Genomic DNA, 20,732 nt, shown 5'->3' with positions numbered 1-20,732 from the left:
AGTGCTAAAACTCAAATTGGCACAAATGTAAGAAGAAATTAATATGCCCCTAAAACCTTAATTAGTATATTGGAAAGAGTTTATGATAGGATTGTTGTACTACTTTATAATCTGCTTTTTTAAGCCATTCTGATTTATAAAACATTAAATTTGCCAACTCGGGTAGAGTTTTAGCCAGTGTTACTTTTAAATGGCTTTCCATTTGTTTTTTAAAAAGTTAATGGAAATACTATCCTGACAAAATAGCATATATCAGTTTGTTTTTTTTTCTTTTGAGAGATGTTCAAGTTCCACTAATAATGTGTGTTTAATTTCAGTCATCTTTAAAAATGAACAGCAGGAAAGCTTGACATTGCAGATGCAAAATTGTATTTTAAAAGACTGCATGCTAATTAATTTATAAATTCTCATTAACAGCAAATTAAGTTTTTATGTGTAGGTGGAGATACATTCTATTAAGTGTTTCTCTTGTTCAAGAGAATTATCAAAAAAATTGAAACGTTTCCATGATACCATGTGTTAAATTGCAATAATGTGCTAATTGACTGAAATAGCATACCACTTTAATGTACTGTTGTTAAGAGATAAGCTTATATACGGACAAACAGCTTCCTTAAGGTACATTTCTGTGAGAATATACTGTTATTTAACTAAATAGCATGGTTTGTAGGGCTGTATTTTCATCCTGGCAGCACCCTTACTTTGGGAAGTTACACAAGAATACCAACCATAAAACATTGTGTGGGTTGGTTTGTTTTGTTTTGTTTTTTCTTACATGTTTATGCAATCTCACGTTCTGTCTCTTTTACCCACACTGGTGTGTTAGAGATTGAAAGCTGTAGAGGGAGAAATTGAGAATCCAGGACAGTATAGTAGTACGGAGTAGCTTTATGTACTGGGACTATCGGATTTGTTAAGTACTTTTTTTTCTAAATAGAAAGCTAAAGCACTTGACCTAAAAGTACTAAAGCGATGTTAGTGTGTTGTGTTAAATGTTAGTTGTGTTCTGTAGTAGAATAGTGTACATGAGAATTCAGTTGTTTACTTACAGCATTTCATCCTCCAGGCACATTCAGTTCTCATACCTAGTGTGGGTATATGCCTGTTGTAGGCTGGCTAAAGGTAGTTTGTTCAAGAAGGAACAAGGAAGGAAGGAACCTCAGGAGATCTCTCATCTAACTTCCTGTTCACAGCAGGGCTGGCAACTGAGGTCAGAACAGGTTGCTCAAGGCTTGATGCAGTTAAATCTTGAAAATCCCTGAGGATGGAGATTGCACAACCTCTTTGGGCAGCCTGTTGCAGTCCCTGACTGTCCTCATGGGAGAAAGTCTCTCCTTTCATCTAGTCATATTCTCACAATGTTAAGAGCCTCACTCAGTCTTCTTGATAACTTCCCTGTTGGTACTGGGGAGCTGCTCTTAGGTCAGCCTCTCCTCACAGGGCAAGTGCTCCAGCCCTCAGCCAGATTGGTGGGCCTCTGCTGAACTCAGTCCAGATTGACTCTCTTTTTTCTATTGGGGGGACCAAAACTGGATGTAGAACTGCAGATGCAGTCTCACCAATACTGAGGAGAGGGGGGGGGGGAAATTGCTCTCCTCACCCTAGCAGCTGTGCTTCTGCTAACGCAGCCCATGAGACCTTCTTTGCTTCCAGGACACATTGCTGGCTTATACCCACCTTGCCATCTACCAGCACCCTCAGGTCCTTCTTAGAAGAGCTGCTCCCCAGTCTGTGTCATTGGAGAGGTTTATTCCTTCACTGGTGCAGGACTTGGTATTTATCAATGTTGATTTTTATAAGATTCCTGTTGGCCCTTTTCTATGTCCTGTATAGGTCCCCCTGGAAGTCAGCTCTGCCCCCAGGCCTATTAGTTGGTCCTCTGGGATGTTCTGCAAACTTGATGATCGAGTGCTCCAGGTCATTGACGATATTAAAAGGACAGGTCCCAGGATAGACCCCTACAGTACTCCCCTTGTCATAGGTCTACAGTTAGCGTATGTCTGATTAACTGTCACCCTCTGACTCTGATCATGCAACTAGCTTTTTACTGATACAGATGTCCACCCATCCAGGCTGTAACATCCCAGCTTAGGTAGAAGAATATGAGGGAGACAGTGTGAGAAACCTTGGTAAAGCTGAGGTAAATTACATCTGCCACTCCCCCCTCCTCCACAGATCTAGTAATTTTATTGTAGAAATCAATCACATTGGTCATGATGCATGCTCCCAGTAGTACTTTCTCTTCCATGTCCTCCAAAATGTGCTCCAAGAACACTCACTCTAGGATTTACTCAGGGACTGAAATGAGGCTGGGAGGCAACTAGTTCTTCAAGTCATCTTTTCAGCCTTGATTGAGGATGGATGCAGTGTTTTCCTTTTTCCAGTCACCAGCAGATGCCCCTGATCTCTGAGACTTCCAAGATGACACAGAGCAGCCTTTCAAGGATGTCAGCCAGCATGTTGAGAACCCTTGGATGCAGTCTGTCTGATCCAATGGACTTGCATGACTTAAATTCGCTCAAGTCTTTCCTGACTTGATCCAGTGCTCCTCTGGTGCAGTCATTATCCTCCTTGAACCCTGTCTTAAGTGTAGAGGCCTAGGAGACCTTGCTGATGTGTAGACTGATGCAAAGAAGATTGAGTTATCTTAGCCTTACCTGTATCTGCTGTTGCTCATTCACCCTCCCTTTCAGCATTAGGTCCACTTTTTCCTTGTTTGACCTTTTACTACTAAGGTACCGATGCAGAAGTTCTTTGTGTTGCTCTTAAACTATCTTTCTCAAAGATCTTGTGTCCGTATGTTAAAGCACTCCAGTTTTGTGAATTGTACCACCACATCTTTGTTATTCCAGTTGTGTTACAGTTTTGTGACTTCATGTCGACCTCAAGTTCTTAATCTGCTTCCAGTATTAGTGATTGGTACACTTTGTTAATGGGAGAGAAAGAGAGAAAAAAACCATAATGATCTGTTGGAAAAGATGGGGTGCAGCCCATGAAAGACGCCTACCTGTGAAGACAGTCATGTGGCATTTTCTCTTTTGAACATTCCTGATAAAATAATTAGAATCTTGTTTTATTTGCAGGCTAGCAAACCTGAAAAAGCGTTGCCTGTCAATTCCCTGAAGCTTTATCTTGGAGTGAAAAAGAAAATGAAGCCACCAACAAAGTAAGAATAGAAAAGAAAATAAGATAAACGCTGTGTAGCAAGGTACTTGTAGCATCGTCAAGAAAGGGGAACATTTTGGAACAAGGAAAAGTCAAGAAACCAATTGAAGTATGCTGAATTAAATTACCCTCTATAATATTATTTGTTCTGTTTCTGCCTCTGTTTTTGTGTTCCACGTTAACTCTTTTGTGCTAGGAGATTGCTTTATTGATTAGCTTTTCTTAATCTTAAGTGTATTATCTCTTGTGGATATGTTTGCTGCTAGGTCACTTAGTTTTATGGTATGTGTCCTGCATTTCATTGGTGGACATACCTTCTTTGCACCAAGAAAAAAAGGGAGAAGAGAAAACCAACTAGTCATGGCCTTCAGTGACAGTCCCTGCTGTTCAGTAGAGGATTTTCCTTTTTCAGAATCCTTATTATTTGGACATTTGTTCTTCTAGCTGAAGACTACAGTGCCCTTCACAAACATCAGTGACTGTGTCTCTGAAAAGAGCAGTGAAAAATGACACCAGTTTTTCTCAGATGTTTCCAGAATGCTGACGCTGAGGCAATGTACATAGGATCTTATCCCAAGGGGGTTTTAAGTTGGCTGTAGCCTTTAAACAGATCTGCTTGAACTTTTCCTTTCACTTGGCACATCGGGTCTGTAAATTTCAATGCTTAGTGCTGCTAGAGAAAAAGTTGGTGGGGTTCTTCTTTTGAGTTAAGTGCAGAATGAGTAGGAAAATAGTCCAAAATAGGAATAAAAAGATTATGTAAATGAGTCTTTGCAGGTAGGTTCTTTCCTTGAGGTTTGTTTTCAGTCTACTTTTAAAAGAAGACTTTGCAAAGTCTCTTCTGGATCTCCAGGAGCCTCTGTGTTTCTTTCACCTCAGAGGCTTCATTGTGCACCTACTGCCTTATTTTTTCAGCAATTTTAAAACCACTGTAGGTTTGTGTGATTCCTTCTGTTTATAGTGCAAGCATACGTCTCTTCCCTCTGTGACTTCCACACTGTAGTGGACTGTTTCCTGGGCACCATCTTAATAGTTTTACTTCCAGCAGCTTTCAGAAAGTACAGCCATGACCAAAATAAGGCAACTAGTTAGCCATCATCTGCAGGGCTTGGCTATAGCCCTTTGTTCAGCACAGAATGGTCATTACCTGTGAAGCAACTGGGAGAAAATGAGCTAAATCCATCATCAAACCCACAATTTGATTCTAGATTTGCAGTACACATTTAAACTTCGTAATTTTTTTTCCACTTAAAAGCACTATATAAAGGTAATGGATCTCTGCAGTTTGAGGAATGTGTCCCTGTCTTGAGTTTCTGGAACTAATTTTTGAAAATTTTATTTGTTTCAGCTGGGGACTTGCAGTATTTTCTGAAAAGCACCAGTGGTAGGTAAACATGAAACACATGATTGGTTTAACTTCAGTATTTTGAAATGTTCAATTTCAAAATAAGAATGTTTGAAAACTAATGGGCATTATTTTGCTTGCATGTTGACTTTTTGCTATTTTTTTCTTAATTAACTAAACAGTTGTAATCCATGTGTTTTGATAAACTTTGGGGGTTAGGTGTCTGTCTTTCTTCTGTGGCCATAAAGTAAACAATATTCATAAATTTAGAATGATAGTTTTTAAATCTATGCACATGCTTTAAATGAAGCACATGCATTGTCTTCAAAGTAGGATAAAGTGATAACTTGAAATATTTATATTTCCCTATCCTTGTATGGCAGTGTTAATAATACATATAGACAGCAGTCATAAATTAATGTCAGCACTGTCTGAAGTTTAGAAGCCTGTTCGTTAGTATGTTTAACTGCAACAGGATTTTTTGTTGGTTTTTTCTTGTTAATTTTATATTGTGATTTAGGTACATATGTTGTGATGGACAAGATGTGCAGATGGAGTGGATGATCAGCATTTTTACTGCACAGGTACTACTCTGATCAAAGAAATGTAACTTTTACTGCTGTTACAAAAATCCTATTAAACAATAATATGTATTATGGATATGTTATAGACAAAGTTGCAATGCCATTGAAGTTTGGAATATTCAGTGTAACGAAACTGCAAAAGGGTGGTCTTAGTCTATGAAGATTATTGTTTATAATGACGTTTTCAAATGAAAGCTAAGTGTTTTCAGAGCAAGGGAGAAAAACATTACATTCTGGCATCATTTTTTTTCCTGCTGTGTCATAGAGAAGCTGGTTAAAGAAAGAGAACTCATTTCCTTTGCAATAATAAATTTCACCTCTTCTGGGTGAAATTCTGGCCATTGACCTGAAGGGCATGTCTGTGTGCCACAACGCCTGAGTGCTGTTTCTCTGCTCACTAGTTTGGATACTGCATGCAAGGTAGTTGTGAAAGAAGGGTGCCCTGTTCAAAAACAGAGTGGTGTGAACTAGCCCTATTGAAGAGCCGCACAGCTGGATTTCTCTGGTATCCAGGTTAGCTTAGTTAACAGTGACAATTGTGTTGGACAGACATTATCCTAAATTAAGTAATCTTCCACTTGCTACTAGATTGTAAGGAGAGTGTATGTTTGAGCACCATATAACACATTCTTGCAAATGGAGTTTGATATTTACATAGGAAGTGGGAGTAAGAGAGATGGGATGAATTCAACCTGGCCGGAGACTGGAACGTAGTTTAAAGTTTTAAGAGGATTTTGTATTTGTGTCAGATTTTTCTTGTCTTTTCTGTGACATTCAAGGAACTTTGGGAAATATCACTGTGAATAAACATGACTAGATTTATGATTACCTGTGAGCTTTACATATTACATAAAGCAGACTAGGTACAAGACTTGCAATACCTAGAGGCTTTCTAAAACAGAATCTGACCTTCATAGATAGTAGTGCTAGAAGTATAATGCATGCCTTGTAAGTAACACTTCTGAGTTTTTGTCTTATTCAGCTCCCTTAACTGAAGTAACTAGTGTAGTTTCTATGGAAACAGCCACTGGTCCTGGCATACATCTCATGGGCATAACAGGATTGGTGTCACAACAAATAGGCTCAGAGGTTATTGATATAGGCTACTTAGGAATACCTCATACAAGCTTGGTAACTGTTGAAGTTTTTTTGGCATAAAGTCACAAGAAGGGCAACCTATTAGGATTCTGATCAGGTAATGTGGTATGTAGAAGGTTCCTCTGAAAATATAGATGATAAACTGAGAGACACTGCTCAATGTTCAGGACATTTTTTCTAACAAAAAATTATATCATTTCCTGTGCACTTTTTTTTTTCAATTGGTAGAAATTAATACTAATTAAAAAAAAAACCAAACTTCATTCCAATGAATGAACAGTCCAAGGATTTAGCAGTATTAATGAGCTACACTGGGAGGGGTTTTTGGTTTTGTTTTGGGGTTGGTGCTTTTTTGGTTTTAATCAGCATCCTGGATATCAGTAAAGTTGTCAGTCTTTGAATTACATGAGAAATTAAGTGCTAATGATGCAGATTTGCTGTATTGTTCTTATTACAATCTACTGCTTTAAATATAATCTGCAGTGAAATCCTCCTTGAGAATGCGATGGCTCATGTTGCTAAAGCGTACTATAAGATCTCCAAATGCTTTGTATCATGCAGCAGCAGACAATTATTATTCCATTATCCCATTTCTAAACCAGAAAACTGTAAATGTCAACTGAAGTTATTTCTAGTTAGAATTTTCAAATTGAGGCCATCTTTACGGAAGATAGCTTGTCTTTTACCTTAGCTGTTTTCAAAGTATTTGAACACCTTTATGTTAGAGAGACTGCAGGCAGCACATTTTATTTGTCAGTGTAATAGCTTAGATTGCAAATTGAAAAATACTGTAAAGTAAGTTTTGAAGTGTTAAGACTTTGACATTAATGATCCAATGCAATTAGGAGGGTGATAAATCTATGTTACTGGGCTCCTTAGTGATTGAGCAGAATAAGACTTTACTGGTAATTAGTATCAGTAAGATTATAGTACTATTGTTATCTTTTTTTCACCCTGTCATCTGATAATGTTTATTCCTCTAGTATAAATAGTGCAGAGAATATAAATAGGAAAATGTAGGTACCACTGTAATCTACTAACAAGAGTACTTTTGATAGAGAATGTCAAATTACTCTAGAGGTTATTAATCTTGTTCTTGAAGCTGGTAAATACTGAGGGTTTGAAGGAGGACCACTGTTTCTGTGTTCTGTGCAAAATCATCCTGAAAAGTATGTCTGAAACTTGATTCTTTAATTCAATAATAGTTTTGTACAAAATCACTTAATAGTATACATAGCATACAGTTGGAAGTAATTAATTGATATGAAGATGGACACAATAATATTCTTCCAGTCCCATTGCCTTTGATCAACTAGAGAGAGGCGCATTATATTACCATGAAGTGCAGTTGAGCAGATAGGTCAAAACTATGAATAAATACATTTATTATGTGGCCTAATACGTTGCTAGTATTTCTGATGTACTTTCCCAGAGTTCTATATTAAGAAATGTTACAGATGCAAAAGGGAAATCAGGCTGCTTAAGTGACAGGGATAGTTTCCTTAAGCTTGCTGAGAATCAAGGGGGGCAGTTTCCTTCAGAAGCTGACTTAAAGTTTCTTAATCACTTTCTGAATTACATCTGTTTCTTGTATCTTGGTACACAATAAATTTTGGTTGGTAAGACCTGCTCTTTCAGAAAAAACCTTCTCAGTGTTTCAGTGAAGATGATGTTCTTAATGTTCAGTGGGGAGGGATCTTATAACAGACTTTCACATCACCCTGGTCAGCACCACATGTGAGAATTTTTTGCTCCATAAAGATGTGAATCTATAAAATACTTTTCTAAATTTGAAACTGGGGCTTCTGATTTCTAGACTGCTATTCTAAGTCAATAATCACTGATTCTGATGGCTTTTTAATAGTAATGCTGCAGACCATCTGCAGTTATGATCACAGCACCACAACTGGATTTTTGTATACAGTCTTGAAGAGACTTCTTGCTTCATGGATTTAGAAGATTGAATACCATTTTAAAAGTAAAGGACACTAAAGATCCTGACACCTGTGAAAATAAATCTATTACAAATTTGGACAGCGTCACAGATTTGTTTACGCTGGAAGGGACCTCTGGGAATCATCTAGTCCAATCCTTCTGTTCAGAGCAGGATCTGCTAGAGCAGGTGGCTCAGGGCTGTGCCCAGTCAGCTCTGCTCTGAATAACTGGAGACTCCATAATCTCTCTGGGCAATTTGTTCCAGCGTTTAACCACTCTAACAGTAAAAAAGGGTTGGGTTTTTGGTTTTTTTTCTTATGTTCAAACAGAATTTATTGTTTCTTACTTATTACAACTGATGCTTCGGATTAATATTTTGCCAGTATTTACAGGAAGTATTCTCAGCTTTCATTAGGGTTCCTCTACAGTTCTGGCTTGCCAGTTTCCTCTGGAGTTGTGCTGATCTAGCTTTGTGTGCTCATCTCCAAACTTTAGAAACTATTCCTCTGTAGGCCTCGCACGTCCTCATTGATCCACAGAAGCTCATGTTGAAGCTTTTTCAGGAAAATACTTTTATGCGACCTTGCTCTCAGAGCTAACTTTCTGGTTACCGTTAACATCAGCAGAGGACTCTGGGAGCTTCAAGCCCATGTGCTCAAATTTCAGCATGTGAAATTCTACATCATCTCCTAATGAAAGTTCATTACAAACCTCTTACAGAAAGAGGTTTTAACATTTTACTTGAAATATTCAGGTAATTATTTTTTTTTCCCCCTCCCTTCTCTTCCCAGTCATGTTTTTCACTCAGAATGAAGCTGCCCACTTTGGAGTTCTCCACAAAACTGACTTGTTTCAGTAGAGCTAAAACAAAGACTATTATTGAAGCCAGATCTGTTTATTTTTAGATTTTAGTTTTGGAGGATTCAGAATGTCAAGCATTTCCTTTTGGATAATGTATTGTTATTGTAGGTTAAGCAATTATTTTCTCCTAAATTATTAATGAAAATTTTTTAATACTTCTTTGCAAATTGGGACAATTTTTTTTTCAGAAACTTTTGTTGGGACTCCTAAAAGCATGCATATGTGGAATTTTGAAATTGTGGATCTCATCAATGTGTGTGTCTTGTTTGATGATATTTTCTATTCTTAGATACATAATATGGAGGGAAAATGTTTGATACATGAAAATTATATAGAGATATTTTGGTTCTCTTCACTCAGTATTGGGCTGCACTTAAAAAACATTAACATAATTTTAAACACCATAATGTTTCCCCCCTTCTCCCACAAGAGGAGGGCATGGTGTTGTGCAGTAGATAGCTTTTTCCAAGAGAGTTTTACATACAAAATAATGTCGTGTATTTATGAAATTGCACACCAAAAATAAGGATTATTCTGTTCTTCAGCATGCAGATATATGGCCACCTGCTGGAAAAGCAAGAAAACAGTCTATAACTAAAAGTCCAAAGATCGGAGGCTTACCACTAATTCCCATTCAGCAGGAAATCAGAGGGACTACAGATGTAAGTGGGGTTTAAACTTGGTAAAGAACTCCTAACTACAATGCTGTAATTTTAAATAGTTCAGTAATAATGAACTTTCTAGAGCTGGATAAATGTCAAATATGGATGCTTTTATTAGCAATGTCCTTTTCATTGTTTTGTCGGTAAAGGAACGGTAAATGAATAGTGGACTTTTATTTGTGTTTGAGGTTTTTCTTTGAGCAATTATTGTTCATTAAAAGTAAATAGGACTTATACCTGGAAGTATAGTGCACATTATTATGGTGCACTTTATTACAGTTCTATTTTAATAAGGTCCTTGAAAAATGTCCTGCATGCGTATTCTACCATATCTTTTCTTCTGTCTAAAATAACTGCACTGTTTTAGTTATCTGCTCTGTGAATGTGATGGAAAAGCTCATATGGAACTAACCGTGATACATTTAAGTTGTAATATTATTATTCTCAAAAAAGAACAAGAGGGTTTAGTTACAACTTTTTTCAGAGACTGAGCTGTGTCACTATGTTATGTGCACTAGTGGTATGTCTCAACCTTATCATATTAGCTTGAGATGAATTTCTGGTATCTACATAGAGATACTGATGCCTGTGGAGAGGACTTATTTGCCTTGCTTCCAGCTGAGAAGAAGCAGCGGTAATAGAGGCACTGTTCTGCTTGTGAAAAATAGTGGTAACTAATCTGAATGCAGCAGAGAATAAGTGTTGAAACAAAACAGCTTGGTCCTTTGACCCTATGCAGTATTATTTCTTGCATGTTTTGGAAAATTTTGAAGGTAGATGGATAAAAGAGTATGTATTTATCACTCCTTACACAGTGGTTTAGGCACAGATTGGTGAAGCTGACTCAGTTCCATAGCAAACCAAAAGCAAAGGTAGTAGTGCTTTATCTAAACAGCAACTCCATCTTTGTTTTGTTATGCTTTCTTCAGGCATTTCTGCTCTGCCTTACCAAATGAGTATAACACAGTGTGAACACAGTTATGGTTTTCCTATTTTGTTTAATTCATCCTTTTGGTTAACCTTCTCTGAGAAAGTATTTTGCCAAATCTTTAAGTTCCTTCTAATGTTTGCATTTTTAAACTATTTTGATGAAAGTAAATCATAGGTCTTGTAATTCAAAAAATTTCATAACCCTTAAGTATGTCTCTTACCTGTCCTTTATACAGGTACTGTTCAGATCTCTAATATGTTCTTTGAGGTAGCTACAAATTCAGACATTCTAGGATAAAGGTTTTATTGGATTTTGAGCTCCATGATTTAAAATCCTTGCTACCTTACAGTACTAGAATTATTTTATTATTGTTATAGTTGTTGACAATGTGCTTGACTAGGAAGGACTCTAATGTTTTGTATACTGCAACTTAGACGAAGCCTGCATTTAAACTTAAAAGTAGATCATCATTTATGCCATGACTAGATCTAGATAAGTTTAATGCAAAGGGTCTTTGCATACATTAGGAAGATTAACACAAAATTATATAATGGAAAATAAAAACTAAAACTTTTTTTACATGGAAAGCCAAAACTGGAATGAACTGTAAAATGATGTTGGGCAGTAAGTGTATGATACAGTTTATTAAGGAGAAATGTTGTACAGCAGTGTGGTCAGTAAAGCAATAGATATACATTCAGAGACCATGCCATCAGTCTTTCCAGGGATTTGTAGTGCTTCTCCAACAAGCAAAAATGTCTCCATATTAAAGCATTAGAGAGCAATAACAGAAGCAAGCATTTTCTGAAAGATGCTGGTTTATGAAAAATGGAGGCCTGTTTACAGATCAATGTGTAGACTTGTAGTAGAAAAGTGATGAAAGTTACCTTCATATAGGCAGGAAAAGAGACTGAAAGTTTTCTGAACAGTGAAAAAAGTGAAATCTTTGTGACGTGAAGGTAAGTGGTCGAAAAACTGAAAAACAAGACCTCAAAGATACCCAGAAACCAAGAAGTTTAATATTAATGTTCTGTGCTTAAAAACTGTTCATTGAATGTCTTCTTTTTTTCCCTTGGAAGTAATTTTATTGTGTGCTACCAAGATAAATATGTAATACACAGTGTTTGAAAACACCGGATAACTAAGAATCCTTCTAATAACAAATAGCATCAAAAGATTTCCATTATTTCTGCACTACTTCTTTCATACATGGATAGTGTGTTTAAAATACGTGGTTTTCCCATGTAGAACTGTTTAACTGAAACAGAAATACATTGCTGTATATCTGCAGTAAGCTTATAATTTTATTTCAAAATATGGGAAGATTGAGCAATGAAGGAAAACTTTTTCTTTCAAGCCATGGTCAAATACCATACGGACTTATAATAGGTTATACCTGTGTAGCATTTTGAAAGGAACAGTATGTCATGGGGATAATGACGGTTGCAAATAGAGTTGCTCCATATTTGTTCGCTGGTGATCTGTAGAAAAAGGAAAAAAGTAGTTAGATGTACATATTATTATCAATTTTTTCACCAATTACTTGATTAAGGGGCTGAAATTTAGAGGGAAAGAGCTGCTTCTCACACAAAATTGTTGCTTTTTACATTCGGGGTTGTTAGGAGAAAAGTATGGAGTCCGGCAGTGTAATTTATAGCAGTGGGCAGTGAATCAAATACTAAGAAATAATGTTATTAAGAAATTTGATGTGGCAGTTTTGTTCACACATCATTTTGATATGTTATTTTTAAGAGAAACTGTTTGTAACTGTTAGTGCTCTACTTTGAACAACAGAATTTGGCTCCATCAATTGAATGTTCTTAAAATGCAAATGTCTGGGAATTAGGATTCCTGTGTATACTGAATCTACTTTAAAAGTTCAAAATGTTGAGTAGTAGTCTGTGTTAAGGGGCTACAAGCCAATATACAAGACTGTGTCAGGGAAGTAGGCAGCCTTTAAATTTGAGTGCTGTATTTGATCTGTTCCTACTTTCATTATATAAAGGGCTCCTGCTTTACCCAGAAGTGTAGTCAGTATTTTTATTCTCAAAAGATGTAAAATTGAAACATGATGTGAAGAATTCTGTAACTAGAAGATGGTTGCTTCTGACTGAATTTTATGACTAATTCATGTCTTAGTTTGCTGAGTAACGGTGAATAGCTTGGAGTGTGTTACAGTGTTTTCTGAAGGGTACTGCATGACGATTTACATTTCACATATTGCATGTATATTATCACAAATGTTTTTTTTCAAATATTTGGCAGACGAGAACTCCCTTCATTCATGAGTCATTGGGACAGTTCCTTGGTTGCCTTGAACTTTTTTTCACTGAATGTAGCTGAACATGTTAAATATTAGGATGCGTCTTCCTGGCTTAGGTGATAGCAGGAGATTTTAAACTGATAGCAGTTGTTAGAGATGGCAGTAGAATTTAAAAGAGTCTTCAGGCAGCTAAAATCTACACCATAGCACATGCAAGTGGTAACTCATAGCTGTATGAATTCTTGCATGCATTGTTTTTCTGGGACTGATTCCGCCCCCTGCCCCCCAGCATATCATTGCCACGGGTGCTTCATTATTAATGGGTAGTTTTCATTCTTGGTGAATGGAAATAGAAAAACCAGCCTCCTTAATGGTAAAAGTGATATCAGTAAAATAACCCCTTTATCTGCTCTTCTTAAAATTGTGATTTATATCATACAGATGTTTGTTTTATTATTGAACAGACGCTAGCTCAGGTAAAATTTCAAGAGACTGCACAAATTTAGACTTTGTTTTATAGCTTAGATCTCTTCAGTGTAAACTCATTTAATATTTACTATTTTTCTTCCTACACAGCAATTAATTTGTGCATCAACACTCATTTTTTTTTTGTAATGGGCTTATGTTTATTGTTCTCCTGAAGAAAGAAATGCCACTTTAAAGCATATAAGGCAAATAAGAATGGTAGAGGCATTTATCATATGCTGTCTGCTCAGTCGGTGTGGCAGTAGGCAGATCATTCCTTTTGTGTTAAGAGCCTTACAGTTCTCGAAGAAAATGAGGTCTTGGAATTCTTCTTTCATATATGACATCTTTGTTGACCACTAGAAGATACTCAAAACTGAGGGAGACGTTGGTTCTTTTTGTCTTTCCTGTGTGGCACTTGTTCAGTTTGGCTGGATTTTTATGGAGTTATTAATCCATAGCATATCAGCAAGTTGTCTCATCTTGATACCTCGTACATGTTAAAGCAAACATGGAAAAATATTCAAACACTAGAGAGGAGCTAGTTCGGGTGCATCTACATGAGTGTCAGGAGTGCACTTCAGGAGCAAATCTTCCAGTTGTTCCCAGTTAACTGTGTTTTGCTTCATACTGTGGAGTGGTTCTGGAGCACCTGAACTTGGATTGCTTTCGGATGCAACTGAAGTTAAAGATGTTCTGCAGGAGCATGTCTAACGCACTGCAGCCAAAAATAGGCCGTCTGCCACTAGGAGAGCACTAAAGCCAGTCTGGAAAGTATTTTTTTTTTTTTTAAAAAAAAAAAAAAGAACAGCTTTTCAACACTCTTTCACTGTACAGAGATGCTCCTAATGGGCCGCAGTAGTTGCAAGTTAAGATGCAGCATTTGATTTACCTTTCATTTCCTACAGCCTAAAAACTTGAAAACAGCCCACCAATATGGAAAGGTACATTGCCATCAGTTTGTTGTTATACCTGAGTTCCCAGTATGTTACTTAAAATTGAGAGCCAAAATTTGAAAAAGCAGACGGCCTAAATTTTACCAGGTAGTACTGAACAGCCGCTGAAAATGTTTATGCGATCATGTAAAATTATCTTTTGTACATTCATGTAGCTCAGTCATTAAGTTGCATAAAAATTGCAAAAATATCAGTTGTATTTGTTCGATTTAAGAATTGTGTGTTTTTAAAAGTGTATGAATCTGCTGTAAAACATTAAAATTTTGTCTACTGTGGTAGAATGAAAAATCAAATTGTGAATTTATGAAAATGAATGTCTTCATTGTCACGCTGCATTTAATTGAAAGATTTATGTAATTTTCAGAAGTATCACTAACTGAGAAAACATGCTCACTAAAAATGCTTACTAAATGATAATAACACAAATTGTGGGAATTTAAAACTATTACTCCGCTGTCTTAGCTCTTGAGTAAAACTTTTTTCTTTTAAACTGTTATGTGAAATTAACAAGCAAAAATCGCAATTAAATATTATTGAATATTGTGTTAATGTGAATGATCTTATTTCTCTTTGCTTGTTTTCTCAGAATCTAGAACTGCAATCTGAAAAGCAAAAATTCAGTGAGCATCATGAAGGCTTTCTGGAAGAAAGAAAAAACTTGAAAGAAAAAGCATCTATTGTGGCACAATGTTTGGAACGGAAGGAGGAGAAAATGCAAAGTCATGCAAAAACACAACAAAGCTTGATCTCTGGTGAGCATGTAGGTGCAGGGATGACAGACCTATACCAAAGACCACATAAGGCATTGAAGAAAAATAAGAACAAAACAAACAAAACTTCTTTGGAATTAGGTAACAAATTGCCATCAAATGTGATCAAGGAGTTAAATACAGTCCTGCAGAAGAACAGAGCAGTTCATGATGAAACCTCCAGCTGATTTCCCGAGTCTGAAGTTATACGTGTGTGTGTGTGTATATATGTATATACACACACAAAAATATATATACACGTGTGTGTATTTTTTGGGCAAAAGTAGTCTGTTTTGATATGTGTAGTTTGTACAGTACAGAGGAAATATAATTTGTTTATATGCAGCTGTTGATTTTGTATATGCAGATGCAGCATGTTATAATTTAAGATTGAACTGAGAGAACCAATTATGTAAAAATCCTGAAATTTGCAAGTTTTCCTATGCAGTGCAGTGACACCAGGGTGTTTTCTGTTTTTTTTTTTGTTGCAGATTTTTGTTTGATATAATAATTCTAAGCACTATCAAAAGCTTTTGCTCTGTGTATATTCTATACTATCTTGTAAGTACTGGAGAGATATTTTTGGAAGGAAGACAAGATATACAGTGAAATTTATACTGTTGGCCTGCAATATTTTTAATTGTCTAACACTATAAAAATGAGTAACATCTGCTTTGAAGAGTGATTTTTGCATGGGCTGTTTTTTTTTTCTTAATTTAATAATAAAATTAGTATCTGCTTGCATAGATTTGTCCTCTGACAGAGCGGCATGTGAAAGAATCAAAAGGGAGGGGAATGTAGTAGGTAAGACAACATAGTAGTTCTTGTGTCTCAAAACTGTGTCTGTATCATCTTCACCTGTTTACGACAGGTTGCTGGCATCTGAAGAATATTTAATATTTACATGAGAAATTAATTTCCTTAAGAAAAAATGGTCCTCACACAAACATATCTATCAGAAGGACACTAACTCACTTAAGCGGTGCCAGATACTAAATGCGTGAGGAGATTAACTCCTCCCTTTACCATGGGGACAAAGGTGGACAGTATGCTGTTTTCAGGGACTAGGAAATGCTTGTGCTACAACTTTAGCATGGCTCTACTGAGCGTGAGGAGACGTCCCAAGGTTGTGACACCAGTCTCAGTTACCTCATTTGCTGCATTCTTAGTATGTAGGTAGCAGTTCCTGAAGACACGTGATGTACTACCCTGCAGCTACTTTGGTTTTTAAGCCCTAAATTGCTTAAAATAAAAAAAAAATGAGTCTGGCTTCAAAGCAAAACGTATATGAGTAATGGAATTATTTGGGTTTTTTTCAGTTGTTTTGTGTATCTCATCTTCACTTATCCCATGGGGTTGCCTCCTTCCTCTGTCATGGCATATCCCAGTTTTAATTTTGTCCCGTAACAGCTGGATCGGCAAAAGCCACCTCTGTGCTGAGGCTGTTTCCAGGTGTGGCAGGTGGTGTCTGGTTCAGCAGCGGGACCAACAGAGCAGAGAGCTAATGAGCTCTCACTGCATCTTTGCTTCAGGGGAGGCATTAATAACAGCATCTGCTTTGTTTTGCTGCTGTCCCTTTTGTGCTCTGATTAGCCACTGTGCCACAGATTTTCAATAGCCTTTTAAGAACTTACTGACACCTTTAGTGTTCCTCAAGTTTGATTGGAATTGACCAGGCCTCTTAGGGTAGAAGAGAGAATTCTAAACTATTTCTTGTTTATTGGAAGTTGTTTTAAATAGTCTCTTAATTCCTTAAAATTTCAGAAGAAAAATTCAATTTAATCAGCATCCATGATATTTGATATTTATTAACAAATAGTTTTGACGATGCTTTAGGTTGCTACTGAATTTCTTCCCATACAAAACTTACACTCACTTATTCCCTCCTCTATTTTTGGTAGTCACAGGTGCCGTAACACTTCTCACATAATTTACTTCTATTCTTGATTGCATTGAGCAGCTTAATTGGAAAAATAATTTGTTTGATTGAAGAAATTAGACAAATTACTCAAATAATGTGTCTGGCAACTCTGCTAGGAAGTACGGAGAAAATGAGATCAAACCCAAATGTTTTATAGTGTTTCATATTTATTCTTCTGAAATGTAGCACTGACAAAGCAAGTTTAGTCTTTCAGACTTTGCACTCACTATATTTGACCAGTGGTTAAAGCTGAAACGAGTTTGTAGATTCTAATTTTCCCAGTGCACTATTGACTGTTTTGCTACCTTTAATTTGTAATTGAGCCTCTTCTAATCATTGAGGCCCTGGCTCAAGAAAGCATGTAAGGCTGAACTTAAATTGTATTGACTAAAGCTGGTGCTTAATGTTAATAAGCACATTCTTAAATGCTGATTTGAATCAGGGTCTGATGCCATCAAGAGAAATTACTTTACTTTGTCTGAGGCTGGACCTGAATGTACTGTTTACAGTTATACTTTTATTTACAAATATTTTTCAGTATTGAGTTATGGTTGCTGTATTTGTTTATCTTTTTATTGGGTTCTTAAAAATGACATTCACCTCTGCTGAAAGCCTCATGCATCATTTAAGCCCCTGCACTAATGGAATAAATGGAGCAATGGAAGGGCTTTGTGCATTGAACTGAATATATCAGTGAGGAAAATGTTTTGTGTATTTTTATTTGATCTAAGGACTACAGAAACATTTGTTTTATTTCAAAAGTATATCACAAGTAAAGTATCTGTATGGATGTTGTTAAAGCACCCTAAAAATAAAGAAGAAAAGATGTTTACTAAAATATGTTTAAATTTGGTTTTGTATGTGTTTATACACAAACATACGTGTGTATGTGTGCATACAGGTATGTGCACATCCACAGAGGCTCTCTGAATGGTAACTGTGTTATCAAAGGAAAATTTATTTGGGAAAGTAGAAATTAAAATTTCAATGAATTATTTCAAACAGGTATCAAAACTTTTGGACCAATTATCTGACCTGTCATTGTTGCACTACACATTTCAGACTCATCCAAAACCTGCAGATTAAATGTGTTTTGTTGCAATACCTTAACGGCTGCTGATCTTTTATTGTTCCTGTGCTATGGTGTGGAATGGTAAAGGAAGTATAATTTTCAGAGAATAAATGGTAATTATTTGAATAAATGCTATTTCTCTAAACGAGGTGAACGAGGTGATGGATTCCCCCCCCCCCCCCCCCGGAAAAAAAAAATTAATAAAATGTTTTTTAAAAAATATTTCTGTATGTGTTTCCATATGAAAACTACTGAATAGCCTGGAAAGCGTTTTTCTGATCTGCAAAATGAAGTTAAATGAGACACAGGTATTTTATGTGTGGGCTTATAAGAGTGGGAAGAATGGGATTAAAATCTCAGTAGATTTCAGGTTCATCATTACCTTGTTAGACTTCTGCAACCATCATAGGTGTAAAGCTGATATGTAAGCATGGTTTATGCTAATTGTTTTAACATAATGCTTGTTTGTGCATTTTCTCATGTGTGTTAGGATTGCGGAGGGACACAACCCAAAACCCAAATTAATAGACGAGCTGGAATCTGTCGTCTTTTTTCCTTTAGTTGAGCTGAATGTTGGCTACTATTTTGAAATTTTTTCTTTGAAACGGATCTTTTTCTGAGATATTATTTTGGGCTGCTAGTTCAAAAGATCAGTTTGACTAATAGGTTTTGTGCCTCAGCAGAGACTGCTTTAGTGTGGGGTCAATTTGATCAGCTGGGATCTACAGAGTGTGTTCATGCAAAGCTTACCTTTACTGTGTGGCTGGGATTGAGACACAATTTCTGCATTATAAGGCTTTGCAAATGTTATCCAAGAATCTGTCTAGTGGGGAAAGGATTTCTTCAAAGATTTCTTCAGTTAACAGGGAGGGCTTGACCACATTGTTGATTTTTGTTTCTTTGTAGTGAAGAGCTCTGGGCTGTTGTGCCTAAAGTGAGTTGTTAGGATGCCACTGGCTCTGTCTGCCAGAAGCACCCCTGGGGTGCCTTCCACTGTCACGTATGGGGGTAGTTTTGGACTGCTGTGCAGATTCAGGTTTATCAGAGAATAAAAGTTACAGGAATTTTACCTCACTGCTATGATTCTTCTCTCCCCTGATACAGTACTGGCACAGTTTGTGTTCCTATGAGTGCTGCCAGGTTACCGCCAGCTCCACATCTCAAGTTCCAGACTAAAGAGGCTGGGGCAAGAACTTATGTGCTCTACCGGGGGTAGTAGTGGTGGCTGCAGGAGTCAGGAGGTATGGGGTACATGTCTTACTGGCTGAGAGACACTTATGTGCCTACACTGTCACACCACCTTTCTGATTTTTAAATCCTGTTTTCTAGTGCAAACTGTTTCAATAGAGGAGAGTCAGTTATCAGGCTGTTGCTGGCATCTGAATTATAACAACTTCAGGTATGGCTGAGTCCAAATGGAAACTGGGTAAAAAAAAAAAGTACTGGCTCAAGTCCTTCTGAGCATAGCATGCTCTAAAAAATACATTTGAAGTTACATTAGGAAGCCTGAACTATGTACATGTGGGATAGAAACAGATAACCTTGATGGATGGATGGAATGTATTCCAAGGTGAATTGTCTGAAAAAATAGGTACAAATTTGCAAAACTGAGCCTACTGTGGCAAGATTGACCGGGAAGGTTCAGAAAGCTTGGATATGGTCTGTACGGTATTCCTGCTTCTGACCTGCCAGAAATATTCTCTGCCCTGTCAAAAAAAAAAAAGTATTTGCCAATCTCAGTAGTTTTTGAGGATAGATTGGTCTCTGTAAAAAAAAAAACAAAACAAAACAAAAAACCACACACACCAATCAAAACAAAAAAAAACCAGGAAGCCTTGCAAAGTTTTCTTCATGGTTCACACTAGGTTTGGATGTTGTACCGCTTTACTTGCAGCTCGGTTAAGGGGAAGAACAGTCCTGCTGTTTTAGTTCTTACCACTGCTGTAGCTTAACTGTCTAGTTATTGTCTTCACTGAAATTTGAGAATATTCTTGTTATGCTTTGCTGCTGATATTTTACTAGAAAATCATGGCAATCTGTGATACTGTAGAGGAAGAAAGATGTGGATGTTAACGCCACAGTTGTAGCAGACGATTGTATCTTCCTGCGTCCCTATACTCCTGCACTGCGGTTCAGGTTTTTGGGGTGCTTTAGTGCTTAGCCCACCTGACCTTACTTTAGCTCTGCTTTTTCTTCTAGACCCTATTGTATGTTGTGGACTCTGGAACATCCTAATCTTTAGGTTGTTTTTCCTATGCTCAATTCTGCACATTGGCTCGATGTGGTTCTGTTCTGCTTGTCTAATTTTTGACTCAAACCTTAGCCTTGCTTTCTGTTTAGACCCCATGGCATCTCCGGCTATTGACTTTGGCTTGGTTTGCAGGTGGTATGTGCATTATGGTGAAGCCCGCTATATAAAGCTTGCCTTAACCCTTATCTGAAATTCTGATAGAGATCTTCCCAGTGTTTCCCTATAGGGAATGGGATCTCACTGAACTGGCCAAGAGAGACAGAGGTTTAGATGTTGATAAATAGCTGTTCCAAAGTTCTGTAACCCACTTCTATAAATGCCTATGAAGGTCTTCTACATGTTTACCTTTGTAGTTCTTAGCAAATCAGAAGGTAAACTAAAGCAAATGTGTTCTGTTTGCCTTTATAAATTTAGTTCAGTGCCTTAATGATCCTGTAGTAACTGTTGTGCCTGCTATTAAAGAATGCAATTTCT

The 20,732-nt window shown here is 36.9% G+C and overlaps 1 protein-coding gene across 2 annotated transcripts in view; it reads left to right on the top strand.

Annotated features, from left to right (window-relative positions):
• ARAP2 (ArfGAP with RhoGAP domain, ankyrin repeat and PH domain 2) overlaps window positions 1-18,154 on the top strand; it is a 136,210-nt gene extending 118,056 nt beyond the window's left edge. For both annotated transcript variants that reach the window (XM_064449273.1, XM_064449272.1), the window contains 5 exons: window positions 3,084-3,166; window positions 4,514-4,549; window positions 5,031-5,094; window positions 9,534-9,650; window positions 14,852-18,154. In XM_064449273.1, coding sequence (XP_064305343.1) covers window positions 3,084-3,166; window positions 4,514-4,549; window positions 5,031-5,094; window positions 9,534-9,650; window positions 14,852-15,202 — 651 coding nt within the window. In that variant the 3' untranslated portion in view covers window positions 15,203-18,154. The remainder of the gene's footprint in view (window positions 1-3,083; window positions 3,167-4,513; window positions 4,550-5,030; window positions 5,095-9,533; window positions 9,651-14,851) is intronic.
• Window positions 18,155-20,732: the final 2,578 nt, after the last annotated feature.

This window comes from Phalacrocorax carbo, chromosome 4, assembly GCF_963921805.1.
Source record: "Phalacrocorax carbo chromosome 4, bPhaCar2.1, whole genome shotgun sequence".
Lineage (NCBI taxonomy): Eukaryota > Metazoa > Chordata > Aves > Suliformes > Phalacrocoracidae > Phalacrocorax > Phalacrocorax carbo.
This window is presented reverse-complemented; position numbering and strand designations above follow the sequence as displayed.